Source organism: Hemiscyllium ocellatum, chromosome 3 (genome assembly GCF_020745735.1).
Source record: "Hemiscyllium ocellatum isolate sHemOce1 chromosome 3, sHemOce1.pat.X.cur, whole genome shotgun sequence".
In the NCBI taxonomy this organism is placed as follows: Eukaryota; Metazoa; Chordata; class Chondrichthyes; order Orectolobiformes; family Hemiscylliidae; genus Hemiscyllium; species Hemiscyllium ocellatum.
The window spans coordinates 34274733-34288527 of NC_083403.1; the positions used below are offsets into that span (position 1 = coordinate 34274733).

Genomic DNA, 13795 nt, shown 5'->3' on the forward strand with positions numbered 1-13795 from the left:
GTGGGCTATGCAATTCATATCAAAGACAAGAGCATATCAAAGTGCAGCCCATCCCAAAGTCTTCAATATGAATTTTACTACATGGGTGCATGGCATTAGAAAATGAAGTAACACATTACATTCAGGTTATTTTTTAAACCTCAAACTCTATCTTTGCTTTACCTGTCAAAGATCCAATCAAGAGTCAACTTTTTGTAGGTTGGCCCAAAGACATTTCGTGGAATCGGCAACTTACTGATACTAAAATGTGTTTATATACACATACAAATATATTGCATATTATATATGTATATCATACACACCAACTGCTGCTTAGGTGTTTACTGCAGAACATTAGCAGAAATGGCATGACATTCAAATCTTCTGCACACTTTTTACTCTTTTGTATGTAAATCTATATATCTGTGCACATATATATAGATATATATATATTTATATATCTATAGATATTGATGAATGAATACTACAGTGTTCACAGGTTTGAGTTTAAGACACAATTAACAAAAACAACCAAAAAGCACTTGCAACACAAACACATTCACATTATCTGAAGCTTCAATTCCCCTTATGCTAATATTCATGGTAGTGGCTAGTATCTCAATGTTGAATATTGCCAACAGAAGAAAGACACTGCCATGCTTTATTAATTATATGTCTGTTGATTTCTGGTACCTCTGCTCTGGTAGCATCCACGTGTTGATTTCCTTTGGTTTACCACTTTGCTTAAACAGCAATGCTTCAGCTGCCCACTGAATGGAACGGAGTCTCTGAAAGGTGTTCTTGGGTTGACTGTAGTGTTGTGTATTGCTTTGCAATTTCAGGAGGATACCAAAGAGACTGTGAACAGTATTTGTCATAAAAGATAAGAAAAGCCAAGGGAATTAAACACGGTAAATTGATACTGAAACACATGTGCCACTGGAGTTTCTGCATATAAAGTTAAAAGTGGAGCACAGTGGATGTGCATGAACTTAATCCAGTAATCATTCTTTCCATGGAGTGAATTGACCAGTTCAAAGTTTGTTGATTCACCAAGTCTTTCTTTTTCCTCAAAAAGGGAGCTGCAGTATGTGTATTTACGTCCCCTGTACTTTTGCAAGTATGAGGTAGTTTGGGATCCTATTTTTCTAAAAAAAAACCTCAAAAGCGATCGCACAACTTGTTTTATGTTTTTTTCCGTTTCTGAATGGAAGGCCCTTTCCTGCTCAATTCTTCAGGTGATGCAGACAACTTGCTTGAAGAAGCCTCATGGGGTGACTTACCAGAGTGCTCAGTCTCTGGTTTTCCCTCCTGATAGTGAGGCAAAGCTGGGTAGCCTTGGACCCCTCCTGTTTCTCTAGGGAAAGCAGCATACGCAGAAGTGGAAGGTTGAGGATCTGCTTCGTATCTTCCCTGAGAAATGAGGGGCTGTGTCGGAACAGTTTTGAGGGGGCAGTTAGCTACCATGTGCATGATGCTCTGGCAATAATGGCACTTTTTTGGCTGAGGAGGTAGATTACATTCCTTAGCATGATGATCAAGGCCGCCACAGTTGTAGCATCTGCATTGAAATAAAAGGAGAGATATTATAATCTTTTGTATTTCGATGCATAGGTAGATGTTTCTACATTGGGAGCGTGACAGCACTTGAACAACAAAATGGAAAATAGATATTTAACTTACACTCTAATAACAACTACAAGTTTTATATTAGAAACTCAGCAGATTATGACTTCTATAAGTACTGTAATTATGTAATTGGCAACTTACGTTATGATAAAATTCACATAGTCACAACATACATCAGTTCATTCACTCATCATTTCAGAAGAGAATATTCGGTTCACAATTGTAAGATATATGGTAGAATGTGGATAAGAAGGGATTCAGTTAGCCCAGTTTACTAGAAATTAGTGTGATGTACAGTAAAGCCAAGAGCACAGTTTTAGTCCTTGCACTGGGTGAGGTGGTTCCTCACCTTACCTCATGCTTGTGGAGTGGTTCCCTTCAAGTTATACATAACTGATTTGACTTGTAAAGGAAAGAGATGGTCCATTGTGGACTATGACTCCTTACATAGTGGTAAAGCACAAGCACCTATGAGGAAATCCTTATAGAGCTGCCACTTTCAGAGCTTCCCAGATATTCAAATTGAAAATCAACCATGACTAAAGCTAACACCATACACTTCCTAGGTGAAAGGTCAAAATATTACCCATTTTCTTCCACAGTTTCCATTTCTTTACTGTTTTTGCAGTTCTCATAGTTCACAGATTTATTTTCAACAGTGGCACCTCAATTCAACAATGGCAGGGTCACATTTTGCCAGTGTGGTTTGTGAGCTTGAAACTTTTGTTTGATTCATCACAATATCTTCAGAGGACAAATAAAGATTCATAGTTTTCATAGTATCTGATTTATGTGTTTTGATGTTCTCTGACAACCAGTTAGCTTCAATCTAAATTTCTAAATAGTGATGGTTACAGCTACTTTTTAAATGGGCATAATACAAATTCAAGTAAAGTTACAGTCACTTGATGAATTTGGGCAAGATTTCCAACAAATATAACAGTTATGAGTTATGGAATAGTCAATCTACAAATAAAGAGCTACTTAAGTCAAGGAGACTAATTCTAGTTGGATGTAAATACGGGTACATTTTTGATGAGATGCACAATTTGCAAAACTAACCACAACCATGTATTTGCAAATAAAATTATAATCTTAACATTTGAACCATAAAGCGTAAATTAAGATTTTTCGCAGCTTAAATCATGTGAGCGTGAGCATGACTCAACAATTTACATTTACATTGAGTCTTTCACATCATAAAATATTCCAAGGTATTTTGTAAGGATTTAAATGGTCACTGAATGAGCCACAACTGTGGATGTTTATCGGAGAGGTTCAGTTTTGAAGATAATTTTGAGGTGGGTGAGACTTGGCAAATTTGGTGAGGGGTAAGGAGGCACAAGTAAAGGTGTGTTTTATAACAGATCAGAGGCTGGATACTGAATTATAAGACTATAAAATACTGCTGCATTGATGTTCTCGGTGAAAGAAATAAAGTAAGCAGCTGAAAGTGAACAACTATGTTGGGGATAAAATACAGATTGAAGAGTTGGGACCACACACTTAATCACACTGTTTCTGTTCTGTGTCATTGGATAATGTCAATTGGTGCAGTCACCCAAGTACCATACACATATGTGAGCAGAACAGCAATACTGTGAACCTGAAGAGTGCCCTTTGAACATATAGATTAGGAGCAGTAAATAGACTATTCATCCTTTCTAACTGGCTCTGGCATTCAATAAGATCATAGCTGAGCTGATTGTGTCCTTAACTCCTCAAGTCCACCTACCTCAGATAACACTTGCATCATTTGTTAGTCAAAAGCCATCGATTTCTGTCCTTAAATAATTGAAAGATCATGCCTCCACTGCTCTCTGTGGAAGAGAGTTCCAAAATCAACCCTCTGAGAAAATAAATCCACCTCATATCCATCTTGAATGTGAAACAGTCCTTTAGCTCTGCTCTCTCCTCAACGGGAAACTTCCTTTCAGCATCCACCCTTGTCAAGTTCTCCCATTATCTTAAATGTGGAAATAAACTCACCGCTAATTCTATGCAACTCAAATGGACACAGAAACCAGCCTACCCAAGCTTTCCTTATCAGAGAACCTAAAACCCTAAATCTCAGTCGAGGGAAACTTCTTTGAATTGAATCATTCACATCTTATCTTTACGATTCCATTCACCTTACAGTAAATGACAACAGGTCATTGCACTTCTAACTACTTGCTGTGCCTGCACATTAACTATTTGGTTCTCATCTGGAAGTATATTGTCATTCCTTCTCTCCCTGTCTGGCAGTATTGTGGGTCTACCTACACCACATGAATCAAAGTGATTCAAGAAGGCAGCTCTTCTCCAAGACAACTAGGCCCAGGCAATAATTCTGACCTTACCAGCCACGCCCATATCCTGAGAAAGAATAAGGATACGCATTCATGTACCAATATGATGAAACCCTGCCATACCTCAGAAATTTACAACCTCGCCTCAGTTAAATAATACACTGATTTTTCTTTATTCTTCCTGCCAAGGGAAACCTATTCACATTCTCCCACATTATACTTCACCTGCTAGATTGTTGACCAAGCACTTTCACCATTCAAAAAGGGGATTTTTGAAAAAAAGATTTGTGCAGTTTTTAAGATACAACAAAATGGCTAAAGAAGCCTCATTGGAATGCACACTGACCTTTGACCAGCCACCCAACAAATAACCGCAATGAGGCCAGAGCCAGAGACCTTCAGCACCACCTTTACCGCTGAGGAGGAAGACACAGAACCCTCACAGGATACGATAGGAAGGCTTGCAGCTGCACCCTGCACCAGTTCAGAGACTTCAACGTCCGTGAGTACTCTGTCTGGATGAGACTCAGGGGAACATTTTGATGAATACAACACTGACATGTCTTTGCAGTTGGTTGAGGAAGGAATGCCTTCAGTTGGTGGCACTTAAGAAGAGAGTTGGAAATCAGGCACTTGCTCAGTCTCTATCAGATGACAATCCCATGATCTCCACCACCAATGACTGCACCGAGCATACAGACAAGTATAAAAACAGGAGGCAGCTTTGTCTGAGACCTTCAGTAAACTGGATCAAAGGATGGAGGATTGTCATCAGTACCCTGCTGGCTCCAGTATGTTTGCATATGAACAGGTTGGTGACTTCCCAGGAATCGGCAGACCCAGTGCACTCACTGTTTTCAGGTCATGCACACCACCCTGTCCCCCATTGCTGTGGCCGTTGGTGCTCAGTGTCAATGACAGGCCGAGAGAGTTGAGGGATCTCGATCTCATGCAAGGCGCTCCTTCCTCTAAGAGTGACACAGTGGTGCTGGCAGCTACCAACAAGGAGGAGGATCCACATGCACACAATCCCTAGAAGCTTCCTGTCAGGATGCTCCCAGAAGTGCTTGGTGCAGTTCATATGCCCTCTCTCCCTCACAGTACAGCATGTAGCTATTCTCACCAGGCCAAAGTCCTGCCTCTCGCAGGTTCAAAACTGCCCTGGGGATCACTTAAACATTTCAGGCAAACTTAGCAATCGACACATACGCTCTACAAGCATTGCTGTGTGTCTGATGATGGAAGAACTGTAAAACAATTCCTCAAGGTTCTTCTTAACCTTCTGACTATTGTGAGAGACTTCACTGCATGGGTGCCTGATATGATCTTCCGATGTAAGCTTTAAAGAGCTGCACTGTTTCACTGACTGCTGCTTTTTCTCTAACCATCAGTGGGACATGTAATGTGGAGACATCAAGTGTATTATTAGATGGATGGGTTCTTATGGTCAGTGGCAGTGTCTCTGTATCTGGGCCAGAAAGCCTGGTTCAAATTCTCGTTGCTCCAGCAGTGTGTCATAACATGCTTGAGCAGGTTGGTTAAGAAATATCGTAGGGGGTTCTTATGCGGGAGTGGTAGTGTCCTTTCCTTTGAGCCAGGAGACATCGCTTCAAGTCTCACCCATTCCAGCAGTGTGTCATAACACCTTTGCTGAGAGTGATTGGAAAATATCCATAATCAGATGGACAATGAGTTATTTTTTCAGCAGTACTGAAGGTCAAGGATTGTAAACATTTGTACATGTGGTCTGCCTCCCAGATAACTCACAGAAAGTTACAAAATGAAAGACAGTCCTCACTGATCCTGGAGGCGGTTTTCCACAAGGCTATTTCTGGCTTCTCAGACATGATGAAGCATTGTTTTGTCATGCTCTCTTGGACAGTCCCTCCGACAGTGTCCTGATCCTTATCCTTATCCCCATCCTCAGAAGATTGCTGTCAGTCCCCTATGACCTGCTGTCTCAGATATACTGATTTAAAAACCATGGCTTCAGAAAGATTGACAAGAAGCTATTAAGTCCTCTCAAACATGAATCAAACTCAAGATACCAGTAGTTTAACCACAGTGCTAAGTGGCATACAGAGGCTGGCAGCCTCCAAGTAAGTGCAATGTGAGTGAGCACTCATGAAGCAAGTTGACAGCTAAAAGATGGATCTTGTGCAGATGCAGGAGATGCAAGCGTCTCTCCACATTCAAGGTAACTGGGCAGAAGCATGCAAGTTGTACATATCCCTGAGCTGTAAAGTAAAGGAGTGCGAGAGTTGGTCCCAGAGCTGGTATGATGGTGTAGTGAAGCTGGTGGCCATGGAACATGTAGGGCTATTGTGGTGAACAGTTGTACGATTTCTAGAGAGACATTTGGAGAGCTGCAGCCACCAGGCTGGTTTAAATGCTGGAATTTGAACCGTCTAGTTTCTTAGGAAAGAACAATTGGAATTGACATATAAATAAGGTGAGCTAGGGCTTTAGCAACATGCAGGTGCATGGAAATAAGATGCTTCTCAACGGAGAAACATTGGTGCTTTTTGTAAGGTTTAAAGTGAAAATCTGCAAACTGCAACTCACAACCACTTTCTCCAGCCAACTAAGGACAGCGATGCCAACACCCCATGAGTGAATAAAAAAGTTCTCTTGCCATCAAAATGCTGATTATTTTCACTCTCACTATATTTTCTTACCCTTTTTGCCACTGCTAGTGCACTATCAAGGAGTGGAAAATTCAACCCATGACTTTCAAATGCATTGTTGCAATCAGGTAGCATAAAATAATTTTGTTTTAATTCTATGATCATTTATTCCACCAAAAGTACTAAAATATTTTAGTTACCACTAGATGGCACTGAAGCCTATGAGAAATATGACAGTGGTCCCTTTAACTGAAATGGTTGAAATGCATATAACATATAAAGTCCACACTGGATTAGAGTGAAATTCAAGCCAAATTATGTATTAAACAGAGCTAAAACTGTTATTTCTGGCACTTTGATGAAGGCTAATTAAAAGATAAGAGGAACAAAAGCTACAAATCCTAATATTTGTTCATATATTCACCAGGTTCAAAGTAATGTTCTTGAAAAAAAATGGTCTGTTCTTTCAAAGAACTGAATTGCTGAACCCATTCATAAGAGGCTGCCAATGTACTTTTATCAAAAGGACATCAAAGTTGGTTCACCGGAAGAAACATTACACTCTACAAGAGCTATTTGAAACTAACTCAATACAAATCTCAAAAGATTCAACTCTTTTGCGCTATTGGTGAAGCTAATCTCCTTTCCCTATGTTAAAGCTCATTGTATATCCCATGGCTTAAATCAAGTCTCATTTCTGCGCATTCACTTGATGCTATCCTTTTCAATTAATGTCTATCCCTAAGACCTTAAAACAAGCTGCTACCAAACTCATCGTTATGACTGAACATGGGTTCCTTAAAACTCATGGCTTCAAATGCCTTGTAGGATGTCTTCCTGTCTGATATCTCCACAGTCTTCTGTTCCAAGAGATTCTCTCTAAGCAAGTCAGGACTTCTTATTAGTCTTACCTTGCCCTGACTATTTTGATTACTGATAATATCAGCACTTCGGCTGATATTGATTTCTTCTCTTTGACTGAGCCGGTTTTTGACACGCCACACTCCAAAATACCACAACCTGGATTCTAAAACTCAAATCAGCAAACACATAACCCGTTACATTACTCTACACCCACAACTCCAGCATAAACTCCTTTTGTGAACTTACATAACAGGATGAAGATTGGGAAAGCAATATCAAAGAACAGAAACCTATGAAGTAAATCTAGAACTGTTTGTTGCCTCTCTGATACCTGGGTCAAGGATATCATGAAGGAAGCTTAAGGTGGAAAGATGAACAGATAAAGATCTAGTTTGTGTGCAGTCAAGGTACGTTCATATTAGAGGGGAAAGAGCAAGAAAATCCAGATTTCTTTGGATAACAGAAGAGATTAAAAATATGATGACGCAAAACAAATGCACGTGACAAATGATGTGGATATTAACATTACTGTTTATATCTATTACATGCTTTTTAAAGTCTTTGAATGCCACATCAACCACATTTATCATTAACAACTCTTTTCCTCTGTTACAATACAAAAAACTCAAACATGCTGGCTAAGTATGACTTGTCCAATCCATTCTGGCTTTCCTGAATGAATCCACAATTATCCAAGTGACTCTTCATTTTATACTGAATTATTTCTGTTTTCTTCCTAGCACTGCTGTTATCAGACTAGTTTGTAGTTCATAGAATCAATATTATTTGTTGTATGCATATTTTCTGCTTCATCTTATTCTCTATCTCAGTCATCCAGGGAGCATTAGCTTCATTTGACCTTTCCCCTCGTTTGCTGGTGATATCCTTGATCTGGCATCAGGGAGACAACAAATAATTCTTTATTTTCCTCACAGATTTCTGCTCTACTATCAAATACTTTATCATTATTGCTTTGTCAATCCTCCTCCTGTTACATAAGTGCATGGCTTTGTCTATGTTTGCACTGTTACAAAAGTGCTTGGCTCAGCTACAGAATTTCCTTCAATGGAAATGTGAAAGGCCAGCCCCCTCTTATTCATTTTTGTGAATCTAAATCTCAATTACACTTTATAGACCTTTACCTCTAAATCTACAATTCTGCTGGTTTCCTAAATGCAGCTTGGAATTGTGGGTGCAATGTAATAGAAAGTGGACAACAAAAATGAAACCACTGAATTATGCACAAACTTAACATCATAATATTAAAAACCACACAAAGCAATACTATGCATCCAGAACCATTGTAGCATTACAATTCTAAGCAAATGTATTTGAAGATGTGAGGATTGAAAGTGTACAAATGATATGGGGAGAAACTAAACTCGTGATACTCTTCTTCAGAAGCTGAATCAGAAAACAGTCAAAATGTTGAGGTACATTTTGTATTTGATAATAATTGTGATTCAGCTTAAGCTCTGCAACGTAAATATTGACACTTAACAACAATTAATACATTCCCATTACACCCCATTTTTGAATCTCATTAAAATGTAATGTTGGTTTTACATACTGAAAAGAGCATTGAAGGTCAAAATCTCAAACAACAATTTCAACTTTTCTACTTTATGAAAGTGGACTTTAGGTATGTATATCTCACTCTCATGCTGCCTGCCTTACTCCTAGTGTCGCATATTTAGTTAACACTTCAATAAGACGCATTCATAAAATGGACAGGTTGTAATGTTTTTAATCTTAACAGTCATTGATTGCAAAAACAAGGTATTTTCACTTCAGTGGGACTCAGTTAGGAGATTGTAAAAATCCACTGATGACTGTCAAATGCCATTACTTCTTTTGAAGTTTTAATTATTTAAAAGTAAAATTATAACTAGATTATATCATAAGGACGTGAAAAACATTATATAAATATGAATTGTAAGAGTACCAGCACATTATAAGAAAGAAAAGTTGTCTTTGGACTGCTTTTGTGCATCTCCCCAGAGGCAGGTTCAGAACAGTAATGACATAGTCCTGGAAGATGCTTGCCTGTCTATATTTATAAAATTGTGTTAATAGTCATAGAGCAACAGAGTACATGAGAGAAGGTGGTGGTGGGGGGTGGGGCGGAATGCTTTCAGAGAAGCATTTTTTCTGTGTAGCAAATTTATGTAGGCAGCTTGCATTGTATCCATTATATTTGTAATGGAAACCTTCTAAAAGTCTAAAATGGAAACAGAATTAAGTGTTTTGTTGACTCTGGTACAATAATTCACAGCACCCTGACCTGATTATTCTTGGAGACTATATATACAGTATTAACTGAATATAAAAAATTGTTCAGACCAATACTATCACAATAATTTTTATGCTCTTCAAAACTGCCTCCAACACCTCTTCACTGAATTCCAAAATATCTCCTTTCCTTCCTCATTAGTTTATTTACCTTTCAACCATCTACATTATTTACCACAACCACTCGTTGTGAGAGTGAGCTCCATGTTCTAAGCTTGATCTGAGCTAAAAGGCTTTCTCCCAAGGTCTCCACTGGATTTATTAGTCACTACATTATATTTATGGCCCCTTGTTTTGGCCTCTCCTGAAAGTGTACACATTTTTTCTTTGTCTACTTATCAAACTCTTTGATAACCTTGTCCTCATATGCAACACCACAGGAGTTAAGTAGTTTATTGTTAAAAGTCAGTGCATTCTTGGACTTTCTATCCAAAGCATCAGGACTTCTGGTCACACTCCAATGCCAAGTTTTAACTTTGAAAAGGTCAATGTAAATATTTTGAATGCAACCGTTGCTGCAATGATGTAGTGGCAGTCACTGGCCAATAGGTGGAGGTGTGCAGTGAGTTTCTGAAGTTTCTCTCAAAATTGCAATGTTAGCTTTGCCTCAATTGCCTCCGACTCACAAGGTTCGAAATTCAGGTCCCACGCCAGGGCTCAAGCACCAAACTCCATGCATGCATTCAAGTGCCAGACTGCAGGAGTGCTGCGCTGCTGGAGGGACTAATTCTCCGTTGAGTTTTTTACAAAGCCGCATCAGCCCTTGCAGATGGATGTAAAATACCTCATGGTAATGGAACTATCTGGTCATTGTGACGTTGTTGTATGTAGGAGCTTGCAAATTGCCACTTTTACAATATTACAACAAGAACAATTTTTCAAAAGGACAGCTCAAGATGTCCAGTGGACACAAACAACACTAAAATAAATCTGTGTCTTTCTTTCTAATAATATATATTATAATAGCATTGTCCAGCATTGAAATGTCTGAGGGCATCAAAGCACACGTGGAGTGTTTGTAAGCAACTAGTTAAGCTCATAGATGAGGTGCACCATAAGCACAAAGTGAACTAATGCTGTGCAAGTTACAACAACAATTCAATGTTCGTGTCTCTAATTCTTCCACAGGAAAAAGTACCCAGATTCAATGGAAATGTCATTTTTTTGTTCAGGTCTGAACAATTAACAGTGGTCAGAGCCACATCAATAGCAAATATAAATCACATAAATTGGAAAAATTATACTACAGAGGGTAGAAATTCTTTTTATCATGGAATCATAGGATCCCTACGGTATGGAGACAGGCCCTTCAGCCCAACAAGTCCACACCAACCTCCCGCAGAGCAAACCACCCAGACCATTAACCCTTGACCAATGCACCTCATCAAAACATTCTTGGACTATGGGAGGAAACCGGAGCACCCAGAGGAAACCCATGCAGACACGGGGAGACTGTGCAAACTCCACACAGACAATTGCCCGAGGCTGGAAACGAACTCGGGCCCCTGGCGCTGTGAGGCAGCAGTGCTAACCACTGGAAATGGAAGAGTTGATGGATAAAGTAACTCAGCATTAACAGGGCTACAAAAAATCTTATATTTAGAAAGAAAGCAAATGTATGGAAAGGGAGAAAAATATTAAAACTTGGATTAATTAGGATCAGTGCACAATACTCAGCTATTTATTATAGGAACTGACCAACAAGTGTGTAAAACTAAAAGGGCATCGTGATTACTCTCATGAAAAGTTGCACTGTTTTGGATGGTTTTCATTAACAAAAAGGGATGAGTGGGTAATCCTAATATGTTGCTGACAGTGCATTGGGCACATTTTGACAAAATGGTGAAGGATGTGAAGTCATGGGAGGTATTCATTTTTGAGTTAATAACTGAAGAATAACTACTTTTTAATTTATTAAAATAGATTGGTTTATTGCATTGCAAGATCTAATCCTGTAATTTGTATTTCTAATGTTCCCCTTGATTGCAGTGGAGGTCTGCTATGGTAAATTTTGATCCAATGTTTGTTGAAATGATTGAGTTTGTGTTAGAGTGTTTGGAAACAAATATTGTGATCATTCTCACAAACTTCAAATGTCAATCTACCACTTGTAACATCAAGATTAATTAGAATTTGTACATCAAAATGTATGCCAATGTACACAATATAAAAAACTTAAATTAGTTCACAAGTTATTAATCTCAAAATTATTAATGTGACATATTAGAAATGCTTAATTAATTAAGCATGTAAATGGATCAACACTTCAGATTTATAAATGACAATGCTAAACTATTACCAAATTGTTTTGTTCCATAATGAGTATCTTGTTAGCAATTCATCAGGAATGATATAAATGACATGCTAAACTATTACCAAGTTGTTTTGTTCCATAATGAGTATCTTGTTAGCAATTCATCAGGAATGAACTTGATGCTAAAATGCATGTGAAGGCATGAAGTGTCCTCAGAATTTTTACAGGAGATGAAAATAAGATATCCCAGATTGACGTGCCAATGACTTGGGGTTCAATTTTCACAGGGTTTTTAGTTGCCATGTTATGCAAAACTAATGAAAATGCCAGAAGAACAGCCACTTATCTAGAATGTAGTCGCTCTTCCATTAAATTTGTGAGAGATGATTGGGAGATTATTCTGATGGAAATTAGCGCAAAGCCACTGAGAATGAAGGGAAGAGCACACTGGTGTTTTTTTCTGTCAGAGGTTCATAGATTTGGCTCACGCCCGGAAATGCGATACAAAGAGTTGTTAGCACCGGTTCATCAGAAGCTCCAGCAAGTACCATACTGCAGGAGTGCTGCACTGTTAGAGATGAGATCCCTCTTCCAGATGGTAAAATCTCTCATCATAACAGGATTGTTTGGTCATTATAAATTGCTTTAGGGCAGGAAATTGAGAAAAGCCCAAAGGAATTTTGCTGCACAAAATTGGTTGACTAGGATATCGGATAAATAGCATTGAAACACTAATTCGGCTCGATCAGTCATTCTGTTCTAGAAACTTCTAGATGCTTCAGTGATACCCTCAAGGCCTCACTTGGGAAGCGTGACCTTTCCACAGACAACCAGGAATCACTGCCCCAAGACCATCCAAAGTGGAGGAGGAGCATCTGGGAAGGTATTGAACACCTCGAGACTTACTGTCGAGGAAAATGCAGAAGCTGGGTGAAAACAGTGAAAGGAGCGTGCTGTCACACCAATGCTCCACCCAGTCCTTGTTGCGGCCACCTTCTGCCCCAAGTGTAACAGAGCCTGGGGTAGCCAAATCAGTCTGTACAGCTACATATGGACTCACCCTGAGAGTGGAAGAGAGTCATCCTCGTCTGTGAGGGACTGCTGATGATGATGAGGAGACACTCAGTGCTTAGCTTTTCTAAATATAACTCATTGCCAAAGATCAATTTGAATGCAAAACTTTACAGTAACAGCAGACATCACTCTTTTGAGGAATAGACATTCCGATCTTGGCAGAAGACACATGGAACCCTTGGCGATATGACCGAGGCTGTGTTTGCCAACATTTTGCTATTTTTATGGATCTTGTGTGTTGAAAGCAGACCAGGGTGAGTGCTGATGTGGAAATATATTCACTGGGCAAAAGAAACATTCAGTGGGAGTGCAAAAGGCGCAGGTTCATATTTTGAAATTTCCAAAGCAACAAGCTCCAAATTCAAACTCTATTTACTTTACCGACTAATTACATTTGTGACAATTTAGCACTTTGAAACACCAGTGAGTCATCTCATAGAGAAATGTATCAAAGCATAATTAAGGTTATCGGGTCAAGGAGGAGGTAGGGCAAAATAGCTGTGAGCTAATGTGAAAGAAACCAAAGGATAATAGCCTTCAGCAAAATCTGGCTTTTGGCCGTTTAAGCAAAATAAATGTAGTTTAAGGAAGATTTTCCCCCACCACACAAGTGTTCCTTGTCCTTTACCTAAAAGCTCTTACTTGAGGAAGTTTCCAGTCCATGCACCACTCTTTCTGTGAAATTGTCCAGGTAGCCATTCTTGACATATGTGCCTAGTCAAGAAGCAGTGGCAGAGTATTCAAGACCGGCAGTGATTTAATTGAGTTTCCTGGGATATAGGAGA

General features: G+C 39.1%; 1 protein-coding gene across 1 annotated transcript in view; it reads right to left on the reverse strand.

Annotated features, from left to right (window-relative positions):
* Positions 1–1164: 1164 nt before the first annotated feature.
* The window catches only part of LOC132836984 (protein lin-28 homolog B-like), a 206193-nt gene continuing 193562 nt past the window's right edge, over positions 1165–13795 (reverse strand). Inside the window, exon 4 of the mRNA XM_060856593.1 lies at positions 1165–1540. Within this exon, the coding sequence (XP_060712576.1) occupies positions 1165–1540 (376 nt within the window). The remainder of the gene's footprint in view (positions 1541–13795) is intronic.